General features: G+C 49.8%; 1 protein-coding gene across 1 annotated transcript; it reads right to left on the bottom strand.

Moving 5' to 3' along the window:
- Positions 1-1,378: 1,378 nt before the first annotated feature.
- CPA5 (carboxypeptidase A5) lies at positions 1,379-18,644 on the bottom strand. The gene is made up of 9 exons (XM_031455365.2): positions 18,540-18,644; positions 9,998-10,096; positions 8,684-8,785; positions 7,403-7,504; positions 6,951-7,061; positions 6,418-6,508; positions 2,957-3,156; positions 2,591-2,675; positions 1,379-2,135 (listed from the first exon to the last, which is right to left on the bottom strand). Exons 1-9 carry the CDS (start codon positions 18,627-18,629, stop codon positions 1,948-1,950), a joined length of 1,068 nt encoding a protein of 355 aa, XP_031311225.2. The 5' UTR covers positions 18,630-18,644; the 3' UTR covers positions 1,379-1,947.
- Between the last annotated feature and the right edge of the window lie 2,082 nt (positions 18,645-20,726).

Here is a 20,726-nt window from a genome sequence, read left to right on the forward strand (position 1 = left end):
GCCACTTTCAGCCCTAATGGACAGTGGTAGAGGGTGGGAGGCCAAAACCCCAACACCCCCTAGAAGAATTAAACATGTTCCTTCTGGGAGGCAGGAGAGCGGAGATCAGTGGTTCTCAGCCTTTAAGGAGTCTCAGAACTCCTGGGGAAGACGGTAAAAATGCAGATTTAGGGGGTCCACCCCAGAGATTTTTTCAGTCTGGGGATGGAACCCAAACATCTTTATGTTAACCAGCTCCCTTTGGAGTCTGCCACAGGTCACACTTGGACAAATGGTGACATGATGATTTTGGAGTGAGACAAACCCAAGTTCAAATCTCCCTCAACAACCTTCAATCTTTGTGGCCTTTTGTAACCTTTAAAACCTCTCCAAATCATGCTTTCCTTATCTTAGCTTATTAACAAGCTTATCGATATGAGTAATATCCTCCCCATGAAGATGAAATAAAAATATCTAAGCAAAGGGCATAAAAGGTATAATCACGGATTCTGGTATGCAAAGGTATAATTTGCTTTATTTATCAATAGCTTATATTAAGGTAGCTCATAACCTCAGATTTCTACTAATAGCAGAAAACTTCAGCTTGGAAATTCTAGCTCACTCAGACCACTTCCAGCTTTTAAAAAAACTCAAAGTCTCTTTTGGGAAAGTCTAGCCCGAGTCAGGATTGTTTCCTTCTCTGTCACCAGCAATTCCCCTGGAGATGATCTAGGTTCTTCAGGCCTCCTACATGGCACAGCTGGCCCTGGGCACAGGCATGCCCAATTGATGCCCACTGTGCCATCCTTCCACTAACTGGTCCAACCTCTGCTTCTTTTACAGGTTGGACAAAAGGGGGGATGTATCTTATTTCCCGCTGCTTTCTTCCCCGTCTGTGATTTACAGTAAAACCCTAAACTCTGTGGCCTGCAGGGGCCGATTCATATGTACCCACAATCCTTTCCTTTTGCAAGAACAACAACAATAAAAAGTCTGGCCCTTGCAAATGAAAGTCTTGCTTTTTGTCTCAGACTTAAACAAATCCCTTTCAGCTCTCCAGTTGACCTCTTGTTCTTGGGGGTGCTTGCCTTCCCCTGAATGCAGGGCAAAGAGGCTAACTATCCTGGCTCCTGAATGATGGGGGAAGGCAAAAGTTACAAGGAAGCTTGAGGATATGGGAGAGCACCTCTTTTGTATCTCAGAATCTCTCCCTGAGATTCCATGCCTGGACTAACTTCTCAGGGCATGACAACCATGATTACTATGGTGAGGAAGAGAAAGAGGACTTCTCTCCGGATGTGCAGGGCTTTGCTGCGCTGGCTCTGACTGGCTGTAATTCTATGCTCCCAAGATCAAAGGAGCCTGTGAGGGTGCCCAGGAAGAAAAGGTCACAAACCAGTGACTTGTTCACTTTTATTAACAGGGTGAGAAGGATCTTCTGAGTGGGGGCCTCTGAAATGTGCACCTACTCCCTTTCCAGCACAGGAAATGAAGCAGGAAGAGGAGGCGGCTGCCTGTCAGTACGCACCTCTCGCTCAAGGTGCCAGAAAAGCCAATCACTGGAGATTCACTCCTTCAGATCAAACACTGACCCTTCCAGGGTCATCTTAAAATATAAGCACCAAGGGAACAAACTGTATATATTAGTACTATATTTGTACTATATTAGTACCTCCAAGTGTCTGTTCTGGGCCCCAAGAACATTGCAAGAGGAGAAAACGGAAGGCCTGCTAGCCCCACATCCTCCTGGACAGCTGGGGAGTGAAGAGGCATTTCCAAGGCCCCTGTCCTCTCCCCGGTGCTGAGCCCAAAAGGATGGTGGTGGCTGCCAAGCCTGTTCAAATTTGTGTTTATTTCCTAAGAAGCTGGGGGTGGGGTGGGGAGGGGATACATTGCTTGGGTCTCAGGAGGAGCCCCAAGCCTTGGGGAAGAGGACAAATCTTCCTGCTCTGCCCCTCTGCAGTGTTGTCAGTAGGGGTGATTCAGTGTGTGCTCCATGATGGTCTGAATGGCCAGCCATGTCTCCTGGGCTGTGGGGACGATCTGTGCGGCCGGCAGCAGGAAACCATAGTGCCCGGTGTCCCGGAGCTCAAAGCTGAAGGAGTACTTGATGCCACTGTCGTAGGCCCAGTCGACAGTGATCCCACTGGCCACATCTGTATACAAAAGGGCGAAGAAACACCCCCACAAGGAAGAGCAAGGTGTGACCACAAGGCACAGAGGCATCCTGAAAGGACTGGGCCAGAAAGCGGGCCCTGGGGGCCAAATCCCCACCTATCCCAGACCACACCAAACTTCCTGGCCCAGGCCTCAACCTGGGCCACACCCTGCTCATGCAGTCCATTCTCTGCCCCAGTAAAAAGAAAGCACTGTGAGGCCACTAGATTTAGTATATTTACCCTCAAGGAACATGACAGTAAGCCAGGCATAGGGAGCTATTAATTAATGCTGCAAATAAAGAGCTGCCTGTATCTGGGTACCACCATTCACCCTTCTATCCAGATGTGGAAATCAGCTCTGGCCCAGCCCAGTCAGCAAAGAGCCTGCACCTGCGTGACCCCAAGTTGATGTAGTGCCTGAACCAGCAACAGCCAGGGGAAGGCTCACTCACAGAGGGTGGTGCTGATGCTGCCAAAAATGTACTCCATTCCATGGACCTCATACAGGGCCTGCACTGCATCCTTCGCAAGACTGTACTGCAAGATTAAATCCAGAGGGTGAGAGGCCCACGCTCCCCATACCCCCACATCCTTAGCAGCTGCTAAGAAGCAGGAACTTAGGAGTCTTGGAAGTTGAATGTGTAGATGACTCTTGTGAAAAGGGAGCACAGCACCTCTAGCTTCGAACTTGATCACAAGTGAGAACAAGCCCCTGCTGCTGCCCCCTCCCCTACCAGACCCCACCACCCACTCCCTACCATGGGACCAATTGGGAGTCTGCTAGATGCCTCCCCCAAGCCTTAAGCAGCCAATCTCACCAACTCCTCCTGGTTTGAAACAGGCTCCAGAGTGTGGCCATAAGGGTACATGAGCATCTGAGAGTAGCTGTGGATGGAGATCAGAGCCTTGATGTTCCCGTGGGCTGTGATGAAGTCCACAATGGCAGCCACTTCTGGCTCTGACTGAGGAGAGGGCCCATGATAAGTCTCTGAGCAAGGGTTGTTGTTAGAACCATTTCCTGTAAGTAGAATAAAAGCACCCAAAGGGTTCAAATTCCCGGCTTGGGAAAGACACTTAGTATTCACAAAATATCCTGTATTCCTGTACATTTCCTAGCCTCCTTTGCAGTTTGGTTGAGGTCATGTGACTACTTTTGACCAATGAGAATATGAGCAGTAAATGATGAGTCACTTCTAGTTCAAGGCTAAGAGCAAGCATGACTTTTCCACACACTCTTCTGTCTGTGTAGTTGAAGCAAAAAACTCTAGATGGAGGAAGTAACCTGGATCCCTCTGGAATGGAAGAGAGCCATCAAGGAGGGTCACCTACCCACACTGGACTTCATGTGAGTGAAAAAAAAAAAACTTTTATTATGTTAAGCCACTGAGATTTGGAGGGATATTTGTTACTGCCGCATATCCTAGTCTAACACATCAGAGGAGTGTAGCCACTCAGCAACTCTGTGGCCCTGTAGGGAGCTCCCCTTGCTTGACTTTAGTTCCATTAGAAAGGCAGGCTTGCCTCAGCAGTTGCCACTAGGTCTCCAACCCAGGCTTCCCCTATGAGTAGCGACCCCTTTGAGATGACCCTCCCTTCTCTGCCAACCCATCACTACCAGGGGGAAGGCTTGGGTCAGTTGAGCATTCAGGCTTAGTGTCTGCTCAAGGTTTGCCACAACCATGGCCCCAGAAGCAGCATGTACTTGGGGCCAGGAAAAGAGAATAGATCCCTTTAGTTGCCCAAGGCTGGTCTGGGAATCACAGATACAAAGGGTTTTTGAAAATTATTCTTGGGAACCTAAGTTGGAGGGAGGGCAAAGAGTAGTTGTGCTTCTATTTTGTTCACAAATTTAATTTGTTCCCATCACCTACTAGGTTCTTTGCTCCCCATCTCTTTTCTTCCTCTTCTGTTTTCCCAAGGACCATGTCGTGGAGGACTGGGCTGCATTGGTGAAGTTTTGTGGGTCAGAAACACATATGGAAAGAGCCATCCCAGTTCCTGCTCTCACTCCTCCTTCCTGAAATGACTTTACAGAAGCCCAGTCAGAGGCCAGGGATCACCTCAACTCCTGAAGCCTCCTGAGGACGCCAGAGCACCCCCACTTGACCCCCCCACCCAGGGCAGTAAGTTGACTGGAGAGGGGGGAGGCTGGCCCATGGACCAGTTCAGATGCTGTTCTAGGACTGCAGCAACCTGGTCCTCCCCAAGGGTGCAGGTGAGGGTGGCACGGATGGGAGGGATGGTCTATAGATTACTCATCACACAGCAATTAAATTAAGGCAATAATAAAACCATAAACAAAATCTTCCCGCCTGAGTCACCAACCAGACACGAGCAATTTCTGGCCACAGGCAGGCCCAGAGGCAATTCTGTCACCTGGGAGTGCATCCCCTCTTGCTCTGCCAGTACTCCCTGGGGGTGGCAACCCTGGTTAGAAGGGGATGTGCCTGCAGGGAGTGAGGGGGTAAGAAGCAGCCCCACAGGCTGGAGTCCACCCAGCTAACAGCGGCCCTGTTTGTTGTGTCTGCTGGGAGATTCTGCACCTGCTACACTTCATGAATGACAAACAGCAACAGATGAGCAGAGCGGGGGAGGCTGAAAGCTTTGTCTGCATTTGCAGCCCACGCACGGAAAGCGGTTCCCTTGCCAACGACCAGGTGGCTTTGCCCAAATATGGACAAACACTTCAGGCCATTAGTTCTGGTTTGAGCTAAGCAGAATAAACTAATCTTACCCTGACCAAGTGGGAATTAGCTGGCTGCCTCTCTCTGACGTTCATAGTTAAAGTCCTCTGAGCCTGCCTGTTTCACAAGTACCTGCTAATGGATTCATTAGCTATTTATTTTTCCTTCTCTAAAAATGTAATTTGTAGCAAGGGGAAATCTCTGGAAGGACATGGTAAATTATTATAAGCAGTAATCTTTGGGTAGTGGGATTATAGGAGTTTTTTGTCCCTTCTGGGCTTTTTCTCCCCCCACATTTTTGTTTGTTTGTTTGTTTACAGTGTGTATATACTGATTTTTTTTTCTGTAGTGAAACCCACAAAAGTTATTTTCTTTAAGAAATAATTTTCTTTCTTCTAGCCAGTCTGTCTCGAGGTCCATGGGTACTTACTTTAGCCAGTTCTGAGGGGCTCACACGGATGCCCACTTGGGGCAAATGTCTGGTCATTTGGAGGTGGAAACACCTAATTTTACAGTTTTGTTCCCTTACAGAAGCAGATACAAACATAATCCCAGACTCTCAGGCAACCCCCACACTGTGGGCTGATGGCCACACTGGATGCTTCAAAGCTGTCCTTATTTTTCAATGAGAACAGACTCAAAGAAGCCAGACTTTCAAAGCAATGAGCATCCAGGTCTAGAATGTTCTATCTCATTGGTTTGGCCACCCATCCACAGATCTGCTTTTCAATAGCAAAGGAACTGTCTCCTATGGAGCCAAATCCTGATCCCCCAGTATAATGTGGGAACCACATCCAGGGGCTGAAGTCTGTGCCCACACAGCCCTCTGCTAGACTGTCGGCAAGACCCAGCATTCCACTCATCAAACTGCTGCATTCCCAAGGTCCACATACTCATCTCTGGGCTTTCTGGAGACCTCAGTTTGCCCCTATGCCCCTGGCATGGCAGGGGAAATAATCAGGAAGAACACCAAGGGAACTTAGGAGGAAGCTGCCCATCCCTCCCTGGAACCACAGAGCCCTGAAGATAACACCAGCCCAGCAGCCCAGGGTCACAAAGTAATTGGGTCAAAAATAAAAACCAGGCTCAAGTCAGTGTTGATGATAAGGAACTGCCTTATTCTATATTTGAACCTTTGCTCTGGCTCCCCAGAGGACAAAATTCAGGTCACAAGTCTCAGGGAATGAGTTTGGAGGCATTTTCTTGTGACATGCTGCCTTCAAGGAAGGGCCAGAGATACCTGAAGGGAGCACCATAAATTCTGGCTTTTGAACAACAAATAAGACTACTTTGGACCTCCTTAAGCTTTTCTCTGCCATATCTAGGATTTGACCCTTGCAGTTTAGTCCCCATGCAAGGAGCTGTTTCCCATGAAGGCTTAGCATATGTATACATTTCACACACATTTGCAACCTCTCCCCATATCCCATGGCCAATCCTAGGCATGTACCTGCCTGTCCCTGGCCATGACTCACTTGCATTCACTAACTGCTTTGCCTCCTCAGTTATAAGTCAACATAATCTGACTGTATGGGAGACGTACCAAAGACCAAGTCCTCTCCAGCCCTGCCCCCGGGCGCAGCAGACTGACATACCTCCAAAGCCTGACTTCCAGTTCCTGTTAAGATCCACACCAATGCAGAAGATTCCAGGTCTGCTGGACTTGTTCTTCCGCCATAAGCGGTTCTGAAAAAGCCCAGGGCAGGTGGTCTCATTCCCTGGGCCCATTCCTAGGAGTGGGAGCCCCTGACCTCCTGGCCTAGGAAGGGGGGGTCTGGTGGGGCAGAGAGGGGCAAAGGGAAGGAATCTCCAGGGAAGGATGGGGCTGGCATGGGGCTGGACCAAGGCTGCAGATGCAGCTTTGTGGTAAAAGCTGGAGTGTGGAGAGAGGCCCGAGCATAGCCAGCCAGCAGTGACCTTCCCTGGACAGCAAGAGGGAGGCCGGAGGGCAAGAGCAGCAGCTGCAGTGCTGAGCAGCCCACCTGCCTCAGTGAGACTCTGCAAAGAGCCCTGGAGGAGTCTGCCCCCAGGGAACTTCAGCTCAACCTCCCAAAGCCACAGGGACCTCTCCTCCATTCCTGTAGAGCTGATCCCTGACTCCCGACCCCTCCCTCCCAGGTGTTCTCACCATGCTGTGGGTAAAAGCAAACCCATCAGGGTTGGAGACAATCTCCATGAAGATGTCCATGGCATTCAGTACATTTGTCACGATGCGGTCTTTGCCGTACTCATTGACAATCTGCAAGAAAAGGCAGAGTGAGTAGGGGGTGAGGGGTGGGGGTTCCTGCTGGGCTCTCCTCTGTAGGGCAGGACATTGTATAGCCGGTGGCAGGCAGGGGTGGCAGCAGGCCATCAGGTACATCCCCGTACAGAACCAAAGGCTTGGATTTTAAACAACTAGAAGGCGGAAGATAGAAGGAGGTTCTGTGCTACGAAAGGTCAGAGCACTTGGCAGCTGTTCCACAGAGTAGGAGGGCAGAGAGTACCTTGAGTTAAACGAACCAAGTTTTCAACTAGAGGTGCCCTTAAATAGTTGAGCAGCTCCCACCGCCTGCCCCTGCCCCCATGGTCCGTGCTGACCTTCCTGGCAGTCCAGATGCCGGTGGCATGGGTGATCCACTCCCGGGCGTGGATTCCAGTGTCGATCCAGATGGCTGGGCGCTGAGAACCTCCTGTGCTGAACTGGGGGAAAGCACCAGGCCCCAAGCAAGTTTGAACCGAGACAGCTGTCACTAGGGCTGTCCCTAGACTGACTGGAAGGAGGCCCCAGATGTATCCTCACTGCCTGGGGTGGCCCTATGTTCCTGAGAGTGGGGCTATACATGCAAGCCCCTGTGCATCAGCCCATGAAATGCACACATGTGGGGGCCCTGGTGACACAATGATGCTCTTGGAAAGCACAGTGATCCAGACAGAAGCACAGAATTTCCCAGGTTTGAAAGTATTTAGACTAGTGCTTCTCAAATTTTAAAGGGCATGTGAATCCCCCAGGGATCTTACTAAAATGCAGCTTCCAATTCAGCAGGTCTAGAAAGGGGGCTGAGGCTGGGCATTTCTAACAAGCTCCCAGGATTGCTGCTGCCGTGGGGGCAAGGACCACACTGAGTAGACAGCATCAGAGAGACAGCACCGACAGCCCCCCGGGGAAACCAAAGAAAGTGCAGGGAAGTCAAGTCCCAAGTCAGGTGAGACCACTTGACCCTTCTAAAAAGTCCCTCAGGGCACTGTTGAGGGCAGCAGCACCTGTCTTCTCTGCATGCTGGATGTCAAATGCCCTGAGTGCTCTTTAGGGCACATACTAAGAATTATAGTCCAGTGGGCTCCACACTCTCACCCATCCTGCCTCCTTCATGGCCATGGGTTCTGCTTCTGCCAAGTTTGCTCCAACTCTGTTTCCAGCGGCCCCTGTGAAAGGCTGGAAGGTCCCCTCATAGACTCGGGCCTATCTGTGGAGCTGCTTGAACCAGATGACCTCAGCTGTTTGTCAAGGAGGCCTCTGAGTACCTCTCTTCCCATTTAATAGATGTAGCAACCAAAGTAACAGGAAGAGCACGGACTCACCCACACTCACATCCCAAGTCCAGGGTGACGACGGCCACTCTGCAGTGCCATCTCCTTAGCAACCCTCCCACCAAATTCCTGACCCAGGGTGTGCAGATCACTGCACCGCCACCTGTCCACACCTACAGGAGTGAGTCCCCAAACACCACGATCCCAAAGCTTGTGGGTCACCTCAGGACAGGAGTGTACACATCTCTCTCCCTAAAACTCCCACCCAGCCACAACCTGACATGGGCTCAGTCTGATGCCAGAGGCACTCACTGTAGAGCCTAGTGGTCAATACAGCTAGAATTTACTCACCTTCAGGACAATAATGGACCGATTTTCAAAGCTGTAGCCAATCCGAATTTTTGATGCAATATCTGAGTGCTCAGTTGCAAAGTTGTCAATCCAGGTATATATCTAAAGGGAATGGAGTTTCTTAGATGGGCAGTTAAGCAGGGAGGGGGCAAACCCCAGGATGTCTTCGAATATACTTCTTCTCCCATCCTACCCTCCTTAATGCTTTCCCACCTCCCTTGAGGATCTAAAACAACTCAGATCAAGCACTGAAAAAAATCAAAGACTCCCTCCAGGCCTAAGGCACAAGCTGTGCTGTGGTTGGCCTGGATTCCAGGCTTTTTACCACGGGGCAGAGCTGAGACTTTGCCTGGAAGAGCAGCATGTGCTGAGGCCACTCGGTCCCCAGGGTCAGCCTGCAAGGTTCTCTCTGGTCGGAAGTTTCTCTTGCTTCCATTTTCTTGGCCCCTTCAATCCTTCTGACAAGATCTCATAGACCTCGCAGTGTTGTTTTGGTCATCCTGCTCCTTTTAGATTCTCAGCCTCTTGAAGGCAGGGTTATGTATCTCTGACATCAATAAACACTGATGGAATATATTAAATTCATTTTCTTATTCTTTCAATACGTACTTAATAACTACATGAAAGAAAAGAGATCCTCTATTACAGGCCTTGTGAAATGGAGAGTGACGATGACAATAACAGTGGGCAATCTCAATAATGTCACAGACTTTACAAGGAAGCAGGACATGTGCCTGGAGTGTCTTTCTGGACTGGGCATCTCTATGCTCTCCTTGCATGTTCTCCTTTGTAAATCAGTCACAATCAGTCATGCCTGCCCTCGATGGCTGAAACTATGATAGTAAATTTTCTCCAAGTGAAGGCAGCTCTGTTTTATTCAACAAAATGGCTCTCTAATGTGCCTGGCTTCCTGCCCCTTCTGTGCTCTAGTATCCACAGCTGGGGCCTCTTACCACAGGAATGGTTGTGCAGAGAGCAAGACCCCTGGATCCCAAGCCAGAGTGTTGGATGTGAAGGTACCTCTCCCCACTCTGTTCTGGCCAGCGACGGGTCCCTACCTTAGTGTTCAGCTTGGTAGACCCATTACTCTGGTCCCGTACCTGCTGTGGGCTGTACTGTTGAACCCACAATCCGCTCTATCTGAATCCTGGCTTCTGGACCTCTTTGAGCTGACTGCCTACCTAACACCCAGTGTCTGCTCTGCACTCCCCAAGCATAAGTTCACAGTCTCCTACAGACCCCAGAGTCTCGAATCTGGAGACCCTGAGGGCCCAAAAGGATAACAGAGTCCAAAGCCTGACTGGGCAGACCCACCTCCTCCAGGGTATGGTAAGAGGAGTAACTGAAGCTACTGGTGCTGCGCTCCAGCCGGCGGGATTTCGCCATGGCTTCTCTCTCCTCATCCAGCAGCACCTAGGAGGCAGGAGCACATATTGGAAGGGAAGGGGAGGCTGGGCCAGGCATGCCTCTTCTGAGCCCTGCCTCAGCTGGCTGCACACAAAGACAGCATCGACCCGGGAGAGTGAGCTCCCATGAGTGTGCGTGGCGCGATGGGAGGAGATGCCTGGTTGCTGGGTGACTCTTCTGCTAGGCAAGCTGGCATTCATGCCATCACTTCCCAAATGAGCAGAGGACAAGGAGTTTGGAGAACTTCGTTCTAAGTCTGCCACTGCCACTAACTAACTAAACTTGACCTTAGTTTCCTCAGCTTGAAAGTTGGGACTTACCTTGCCCATCTCATGTGATAAAATGTAATAACAGATATAAAAGTGTTTTGGAAAAGATGCTCATGGTCTACTGCCAACATTTCTTCTGCCTTGTGAGCACTTCACTGAGCCAAATCCCAAGCTGAACTATGTGCATGACCCCTGTGGGTGCAGAGAGATCCCCTGACCCACAACATCCACTCTACCGCCCAGAGAGTGGGTGTCCAAGCCATTCAGAAAGCCAGTCCAAATCATTATGATTTAAGTGCCAACAGTCTTTCACTCACCGTTTTAACTGCCCCTTAGACAAAAATACAGGTGAGACAGAGCAACGTCCCTGAGTGGCAATTTTGAGTTGGCACTCAATCCTCACTTGGTACTTCCCACAGAGAGGGCAGTACAGTGTCTGGGTTGGGTTGACCTGTATGATCCTGGGGCATTTTTCCCAGCTGGGGACTCAGTGAGGTGGGCAGGTGCCCTTCACCCCAAATTCATACCTTACACTGGCACCTAGGGACCGAGGCACCCCAGGACTCAGTGCTGACTATGTCACATGGGAGGTGCCTGGGCCCCTTTGCCACAAGGGTGCCAGGAAAGCAGAGGCTTTCAACCCAAAGTCGCCCTGGTTTGCAGCTCTGGGTCATAGGTAAGTCCTGATGATGCCTTGCTTCAGGCCAGAGTCTTAGTTTACCAAGCTATCTTTATCCTCATCATCTCAGATGACTCAATGTCAGGGCAAGAATTAACTATTCATGTTTTAGAGATAAAGCAGATTAGAGAGGTTAAGGGACTTAAAAGCAAAGCTAAAAAGGAGCAGAGGTAAGATAAAAGCCCAGATACCCTAGTTCCTAGCGTTGGGTTTCTTAAGGCTAGCTAGCTATCAAAACTAAAGGCTAATAAGAATAAAACACACACACACAGATTTGTAGATAAGTGTATGTATATCTATGTGTGTGTGTATATATATATATAGAAAGAGCAAACAAATGTATAAATGTTAACAGCAAGTGAAAAGTCCATCATACCATCCTTGTGATTTAAAAATGTTTCAAAATAATGAAAAGGCAATACCCCAAGCACAGGAAACTAAGAAAGTAAAATGCAAAAAGAGGGGAAAAAAAGAAAAGAAAATTCAAATATACCTGTTAGGATAGAAGAGTCCGTATTTTAAGCAATTTTTTCTTTTCTCTATTTTTTACATTTTGTCACCATGCTTATACTACATCAAGAAGTAAAATCTTCTAAATGAATAAATAATCCAAAAACAAAAAGCTCTAAAGGCTAAAATAAAACAGCAGACACAGAGCCTTCAGTCCCAGGGCTGGACGAGCACCCCTGCCCAACCCCGGCCTGCTGCAGCTGAGGCCACTGCTGGCGATGCACCCACCCTGCAGCCCCTGTCAGCTTGCTCACAACCCTCAGGTTCACAGATTTTAAAACAGGACTGGAAATCGATGTTTGGGGTTCATTTTGCTTGCTTTTTGAGCTCCAACTACCTACTGGGCAATTGTAATTACAATGTTTTCAGCTGAACTGGCTGGGCTGAGGATGTTCCCGCTTGAGCAAAGCTGGGGTTGCTGGGCTAGGCAGAGGTGGCTGGAGGAGCCCTGAGCCTTGCTTGCACAAACAAGACCCTGGGAAGCTCTAACAACAGAAATCTCAGCAGACCCCATAACTGATTTGTGCCTGTCGCTATGGGCTGGGCACGACCAGCTGTGGTGAACAGCTGCAGGGGAGAGAGCAGGTCAGGCCACTGCACCCGGAGTCAGGTCCCGGCTGGCCCCCACGCTGGTTCCACTGCCATGAAGCTTAAGGGTCCATACATGGAACTTCCTAGGGACTGAGGTGGTGGCTGAAGGTGGAGCATAGGGAGGAGAAATTGGGAAGACAGGACCCGAGAACCCAGTTCTTTCCACATAGACCAGGGACAATCACAAGAAAACAGCTCCAATAAGGCTGTCCTTTGTTTGACAAAACAACTGGAGGCAAATGGGAAGTCGGCACCAAACTGCAAATAACTTTCCAAACACCCTCACAGCCTTGTGAATAGATATGACACCCGCTTACAAATTGGGAATGCTCAGCCCTCACAGCTGGGCCCCGATTCCAGGAACATTAATCTACCCTGGCCTGAAAAATACACAGATGTTTGCTCCCTTCACAGGGCTGAGGAAGGGGATGAGAAAACTAAGAATGCAGTCTTGCCACAGGCTCAGGAATGCCTAATTACAGCCCTGTCAGGCTTCTCAGAGGGGAAAAAAAAAAAGACTCAGAAGTAAGCCATTTGCCTCCCTGGAAGCCATAACCTGACAGGGAAAGTAATACCTTGGTGTGAATTAATTTATGACAGGGTAAGGAAGGATGGGGACATTAAGCAAAGAACAGTACCTCCAGGATGTGCGAAGGGAGGAGCCAGATGGCCCCAAAGGTGAAGCTTATGCCCAAAGGGAATCAACATTCACAGCGCACTCCAACCAAAGACGCAAAATGCACGCAGCTCACAGAAACAGTGGGTGAGGGAAGCAGGAGAGGGGCTCTGGCCCACGCTCCGTGACAGCACAGTCACCTCTCATCGTCCCTGGCTTCCTCTTCCAGGCCTAACTGTTTGCAGTGGCAGCTGCATGGCTGGTGGCAATTACAGTCCATGTCTATCTACATAGGGGGTGGGGGGTTGTTAGAACGCACCCCTCAGAAGTCAGGACCGAACCAGGGCTTCACTATCTGAAAGGCAAAGTTAAACACCACACGAACAACACCACCACCCACTGAGGAGGCACATGGCACAAGAGCAGAGTCCAGGGTCTGGAGCCAGGCTCTCTCAGATTCAGTCCTGATGCTGTCACTAACTTGAGCAAATTATTAAATCCTCTGTGCCTCAGTTTACTAAGTTATGAATTTCTATGTGCCTTCATAAAATGGGGTGATGTTATCACGTCCTTTAGCACGTATTTGGAAGTGTTCTTGTGAGGATCAGAAGGGTTAATACATGTAAAGTGCTTAGGACATTGCCCAGCACGTAGCAAATGCCAGCCACGATGGTGAAGACGACAGGACAGCAACAGTAACTCCCGGGGAGACTCCAGGACTCTGCGGTGCAGTAATCACTACAGGGCACGACCAGGAAATCTGATCATCCAGCAGAAGTGGTGTCTGCCGAGCTTGGACAGCAGATTTTCCCCATTAGTGGTCACTTGGGTGAGTCAGGCAGCACCTTCCCCTCCGTGGGACCAAGAGAGAGGCCAGTCCTTCTTCTGTCCCTGTACCACCCCCAGCCCCGCCCATGCAGCCAGACTCTGCCTCTCCCTCAGGGCCTTGCCCATGATTTTGCCCTTCCTTCCTCACCTACTCCTGTCCTCCTGTCCTCTTTAGAGCTGCCACCCACCCCTACCCCAGCCAGCAGTATGCCCACTTTTTACTGTCTTCTACTCCATGAAACAATGTGGTCAAGCACACACTGGACACTAAAGATAACAGCAAACAAAACAAAGCAAACAAAAAAGCAGCCAACAAAACAAAACTGCCTGCCCTCATGGGGTTCACAGTCTGGTAAGGGAGGCACACAATAACTAAGAAAAGTAAATCATTTAGGATATTAGAAGGCGGTACATGCCAAGGAGAAGGGGGATGTGGTGGAAGGAGGGAGGAAACTGGGGGAGCATGGGAGAAGAAGGGTACAGCTTAAAACAAGGTGAAAAGCTGACATGTGAATCCGGTTTTGAAAGCAGTGAGGGAATAAGCCATGCTGATATCTGCAGAGGCAGCATTCCAGCTATAAGGGCCAACAAGTGCAAAGGCCCTGAGGTATGAACCTAGTCAAGGGCACTGAGGCAGGAATGAGTCAGGTGAGTTGGAGGAACATCAAGGAGGTCCAGGTGCCTGGAGCCAAGTGAATAAGGGTCAGTTATGTAGGGCAGGGCATGGATCATACAGAGTCTTATAGCTGTTTTGAGGACTTTGGCTGAGTGAGATGGGAAGTCAATGAGGGTTTAAAGCAGAGGAGTGACATAACAGGACTTGCATATTTTTAAAGGATACTTCTGGCTGCTGTTCTGAGACTAGGAAATAAGGAGACAAGTGTGGAATTAGGGAGAACAGTTAGAAAACTACTGAAATATTCCAGGTGAGGGCTGATGGAGTGTTGACTCAAGTTAGTAGCTAGGATGTGGTAAGATAGATTTTGAAGGGAGAGCTGACAGGATTTGCTGATAGGTGAGATGTGGAATGTGAGGAAGGAGTCAAGGAGGACTCCAGGTTTCTTGTCTGAGTAACTGGAGGGTGGTGCTGCCCAGGTGGGGAAGGCGCGGAAGGAACGGGCTACAGGAGAGAAGGGGTTCAGGGGAGATAAGTGTGGATCTGTGAAGTCTGAGATGCCTATTAGACACCCAGGTGGAAATGCCAAGTAGACGGTCTGAAGCTCAGATTAGACATCTGAGTCTCCCTGGAGCTGTAAATATAGGAGTGTCAGGAGGCTGATCTGGGATGAGGGGCTGGAGGAGAGGTTGGAAAACAGAGCTGGGAAACAGGAAAACAATGTGTAAAGGAGCACCCAGTAAGATGGGATAATCCGGGAGAGTGCAGTGTCCTGTCAGCCAAAAGAGGAGACGAGTTCCAGAGAGGAGAACGTGACCAGTTGTGCTGAAAGATTAAAAACATGAGCACTCAGAGCTGACTGCTGAGTTGGACCTTGGAGCTGTGCGTGACACTGTTGAGGGCAACTGTGGTGAAGTGAGAGGTGGACAGTTTGCCCGAGGAGAGGGATGAAGGTGGCAAGAACAGTCAATATTTGCAGGAGTTTGGCTCTACAGGGAAGAGGAGAAACAGAGTGATAGCTGGACGTGGGGGGGAGGGATTAAGAGAGGATTTTTTTAAGATGAAAGAAATAACTCTATATTTGTATGCTAATGGGAATGATCCAGGAGAGAGGGGAAAATTGGTGAAGCAATATTTACACTAAATTGTATTTTGCTCTAGAGTGTGCTCGGAGCATGGGTGATTTTTGTTTTCTCCTTTGTGCTTTCCCCTATTTTCCAAATTATCTACCATGAATATTTATTAATTTTGTAATCAGAAAAAAGCCATTAAAATCCACCGAGCTGATTGCTCAAGTGAAGCTTTTCCATGGTGACTCATCGCAGAGAAAGGAAAAAAAAAAAAAACCAAAGGGCTGAAAAGAACGAGGAGGTGAAGAAAAATTAAATGCAAATAGAGCTCAATCGGAATCAGATAATTTCTTCCCTGGCCCACCACAATTTCCTCACCACCTTCCTGCCTGTCAGTCTCTCTCTGCTCCTGTCCCCAACTCAACATTGTCAACACTGTCACTGTCAGAGGGATTTTTCTTAAATGCAAATCTGATCATGTCAGAGCCCTCCAATGGCTCCCCCACGGTTTTTGAGATAAAATCTCAACCTTTTCACCCGGTGGAGGATGCCCTTTGTGCGCTGGTCTGGCCTCACGGCCAATCCCGGGCCCCCTCCCTCTCCCCGCCCCTCCCCTTCAGCCACACCGCAATCACCGCCTTCTCTGAGCCTCAGAGCGACGACGTGCAGTGCCTCTTGTACTCGCTCCCATGGCAACCTGCTCCACTCCATCAGTGCATCATCCACTCCATTGTAATCACTGATTTACTCCCCTGCGCTCCCCCACCCCCACAGCCCTCCAGTTCCCCTGGATACAGGGACCGGATTTCTTATCTCTGTATTTCCAGTGCCTTGCCCAACACCCAGCACACAGTAGGCATCTCTGTATCTGTGGGTGGAATGAATAAGCCCACCTCTTCTATCTCAAGAGCCCCTCTGATTACAAAGTGGGGGTCGAGGTGAGGGGAGTGGAAATCACTTCTCTTCCTCAAAAATCACCAGTGCCTCTGGCCAAAGTGAAAAGACCACACCAAGGTTTTTCACACTTTCTCTCAGCATGGTACTAACTAACACACCCTCCTTTTCCTCTCCTTCTCATGTCCATTAAGTCCACTGACATTTACTAAGCCCCACCTAAGTGGCAGGTCCTATAGTAGGTGCTGGGGTATAAAGATACATAAGGCAAACGATCCTGTACCTTGAGGGGCTTGGGGGAGGGGGCTCTGAGACAAAGTCCAGCATAATAGTCAGGCCTCTCTCTGGAAAGGCTCTTCCTGCCAATAGAGTGATTCACTCAGCACACAGTTGTTGAGGGCCCACTGTGCAGAAGACACTGTGCCCAATACTGGGGTGAGAAGACCCAAAGGACAGGGAGGAATCAGGCCAGCACGTCAATAACCAAAACAAAGAGAAGACCGGAGGCCAACAACCTGAGTGGTGCAAAGCCCATCCCTCCTGTTAGCACCTCTGAGCTTCCCTCTTCCTGGACACCCCCTCTCCATCATCACCACAAATCAACTCAACACAGCAACCTCCTCCCAGCCCCAGCTCCCTTGAAGCCAAAATGTGACCTCAAGAATGACGATCCTAGCCTGATGCATTGCAGACAGCGAACTGGTGAAAATCCTGTCCGGCTGGGTTAGGGCCCAGAGTCCAAGGCATTTTACTAACAGGGAGTGAAAAGACAGCCCACCTTCGCCCCAGGGAATCCAGGGCTGAGGACGACAGGAGGCACAACTCCAGAGGAGCCGGAGGGGAGTCCACAGGTACCTCTGGGGCCATTCCTGATGTACAGAAAATTCTTAGAGACCTCTTCATATCTGTGTGCCTAGTGCAGCGAGGTCTCCAGGGTGGTGCAGAAGCAGGGAAATGCAAACTTCAAAATGCAGGCATGGGCGAAAAATGAGACTTGAGCACTCTTTCTTTTGATGTGGTGGCCACTCTTGCCTGTGGGAGTTCCCCCCTTTTGTCTGTGGGGGATTTAATTAGAGAAAGAGCCGACCCCCACATGTTGAGCAGGAAACAGATGTGCCTGATTGCCTGATGAGGAGGAATGGTCTTTGAACCGACCTCAGTGCCCCAGCCCGTGCTTGCGTGGGAAGGAATGCACCTAATGCGTTTATCCCCTGGCATGCGGTGTCAAGTGTGTGCACTCCGGGGACTGTGTGTTCCCACACTCAGCGCCCTTACAGGGGATTAGCTGCAGCTCAACGTGGTTGGGCGGCAATCTCTGTGGACGCAGATCTACAGGTGTACAACGGCATCTACACAGGGAGCAGCCAGAGGGGTCTAACCCAGTGACGCCCAAAAGAATCCCTTTAGGAAGGAGGTTCCTTGGGGTAAACTTGAAGACAACAATTAAAATAGAATTTCATGACGTTCAGAAAAGGCGCTGTAAGGTGCAGCACAAGTGATGGGGGGAGAACGGGGCGCCCGGCAAGAAGTCTCCCTTTGCCCTACCCAAGGGCAGGTCTGCACCCACTTCTCCCAGAGCCGTTTCTCTGGAAGAATCCTGCCTTGGAGACGCATGCAGTTCCGAGAGCTCTGAGGTACACATGGTGGGAGAGAAACCGCAGCAAGGCTTCACTCACCTCTTCCTGCTTCTTTGGGATGAAGGAATTCCCCGCCATTGGATGGCTGAGACACAGCAGGGATGGAGGGAGCAGTCAGAAAAGCACAGGAGAGCTGTCCCACTATGGGGCCTAGAAAAGACCTAAACTGTTGCCTCCTGTCTCCCTTCTCCCCTGTCTCCTCCTTTGCCATGAACTGCAAATCCTTCCATAAGAGGACTCCACAAGTAACCTAAAAAATACAACAAACTAGCGAATATACCAGAAATGATGCAGACTCACAGACACAGAGAACAAACCAGTGGTTACCAGTGAGGTACTGGGGACGGGCACGACGCAGGGGTGGGAGGTACAGACCACTGGGAGTAAGACAGGCTCAAGGATGTGTACATGGGCTATATAGCAAATATTCTGTAATAACTGTAAATGGAAAGTAAACTTTAAAAACTGTACAAACATTCCTTAAATAAATAAATAAAAGGACTCCATAAGCCACCCTGCTATTACCACACAATGAGTTACGAACTCTGCATTAGATTTAAATTTTCTTTGAGAAGTATGAGGTCTCATTCTTTCCATGGTAGGTTCACAAAAATGCAGGTGGGACTCCGGAAAGAAAATGTCCATTTTAGCCCTGGGTGTTTTTCCTCCATGTTGGGCCCCAACCAGAAAGGGATCTGGGAGGTGAGACTCCAGCAGCAGGGCAGGGGCGGGACCTCACCTGGATGTCCTTTATCATGATGCTGTAAGCAAGGCCATGAGACTCCAGGTAAGCTTTGATGTCTTTCAGTTCAGAAAAAGGAACCCTCATATCCACAGGGAGGCTGGGCCTGGCTGGGCCACGCCAGAAGTCTACCTAGATAACAAAGGAGAGAAAAGCGGGCCTGTGTTTACCACACAGCCCTGCAGGCAGCCTGGAGAGCCAGACAGTCTTCTGCCCAAGCCACTGAGTTCCCTTCCCTAATGTCACGCACCTTCCTCTCCCAGCCTCACTCACACAACGCAACCTCACCCGGATCCAAAGAGCCCGAAACAGTTTCTAAAGGTGAGAAGGCTCCTCATCTGGGACATTCACATGGACAAGAACCCTGGTCAGAAGCAGGAGACGTCACTGTCCCCAAACCCCAAAGAAGAAGGAGAGGCCTGATCTGCATTCTCATACCATCCAAATGCCATAGCGATTTTTCAGTTTGTAAAATGGAGAAAATTAGGATCAAGTGTTCTGTGTCCTGATTGACAGGGGCCCTCAGACAAATAGGAACGTGGGCTTTGGGCCACATCCAGAAATATCTGGTTGTTTCAACAGCCCTCAAACAAAACCCTTCTATTACAATAGTTGAAGAAAACATTTTCCATTGTGGGATACTTGCAGAGGACATTCTCAGAAACTAATGCTCATGCTGACAGGGACGAACCCAAATAAAACACAGGTTTGCCAAGCTAAGCCATTTCAATTGGGAAATAGATGTGTCCCGGCTGCATGGCACCCCACTCAGAGACACATGTACCTCCCGTGTGGCTTCAGTACATTCCAGTCGTTTTCAGAGCAGCGCCCTGCCCCCAACAGGACCTGCTCAACAGCCATCCATCCAGGACAGACGGGAAAGCCAAGAAGGGCCACCCAACCTTTCAGGCAAATGTTCCCAACCTTTCCTGAAGAGGAGCCAAGTTTGATTTTTCCACAATGTTGTGATCTTTAGCAGAGATGCCCAGAGGGCAGGTTTGGGGTGGGGGGAGCAGGACAGGGAGCTGAAGGTTCAGGCAGCTGTGAGGGAGAGGGGAACATGTCCCCTGGCCCTGAGGAGTCCTCACCTTCTGGGGCTTCAGGCCCTCCAGATCCCTGAGAAGTGAAAGCTGCTTCTCATTTTTAGCCAAGACTCGAAGAACCTGGTCTCTGGAAAGACACAGAGGGGAGGAGGGAGCTGCTCAGAGGGGTTCCTGGAAGACTGTGCTGCTTGGAGGAGGCAGAGTGGAAAAGAGGCCAGACTGGGGGCCTGGCAAGATGGCTGGGAGGCTAGAGGACCCCTAAGCAGAAGGACTTGTAGCTCTGGGAAGTAGGAAAATCCTTCAGCCTGCGGCCAGCGGTCTCTCCAGCCCCAAAGACAGACCACCCAGGGGACTAAATAAAGCCTGTCAGTGCTGCTGCTGAACCCAATGTCAAGACAGGGGGAAAAGGATGGAAAAGGAATGTGGGGGATGGAGGGGGAAGGGAGACCGAAAGGAATGAAGGTGAGAAAGGAACAGACATAGGGAGCCATGGGCACCAAAGGTAACCCCACGTGCTCTTCATACAAGGGCCCAAGGCCATGTCTGCCCCAACTCCATGCCCTCTCCTGCCTTCTCCTCAAAGCTCAAGGGGAGGGAAGGGGATCAGTCTTACCCTACCTTATGGGGAGAAGCTGAGCTCCTTCCTTTCCTGCTGGAGGGGGTGGGAAGTGGTATAACTGAGCAGCTTGCAGTGTGACCTCCAGGGTCTGAGCCTGAGATGGTGATGGTTCCCTCCCTGACCTCTGATACCTTGGACAATGAACCCCCTCTCTAAGCTTGTGTCTCCTCTTCTCTATTATGGAGATACTATGGAGTGGTTGCCTTGAGGGAGCTTTGGGAGGCTGAGAAATCCTGTCCAAAGAGGGATTGGGGTATAATACTCATGTTTACTATTACTTAAAGAACAATGGCACACCCATATTTTAGGAGTACATAGTCTTTGGGGGGTTATAACTTTTTTAAGAATTGGAGGAAAGTTATGAACAATTCCTCCAAAAAAAAAGTATATACACAAAAAATTTTACATATGCGTTCACAGGATTCTTGAAGCCCTGAAAGCTTACCTGTGGACCCCAGACTCAGAACTCTAGATTTGGGGAGAACAATAACACAGCTGCATGTCCTGCCTTTGAACACAAAA

The sequence above is a fragment of the Camelus dromedarius genome, chromosome 7 (genome assembly GCF_036321535.1).
Source record: "Camelus dromedarius isolate mCamDro1 chromosome 7, mCamDro1.pat, whole genome shotgun sequence".
NCBI lineage: Eukaryota > Metazoa > Chordata > Mammalia > Artiodactyla > Camelidae > Camelus > Camelus dromedarius.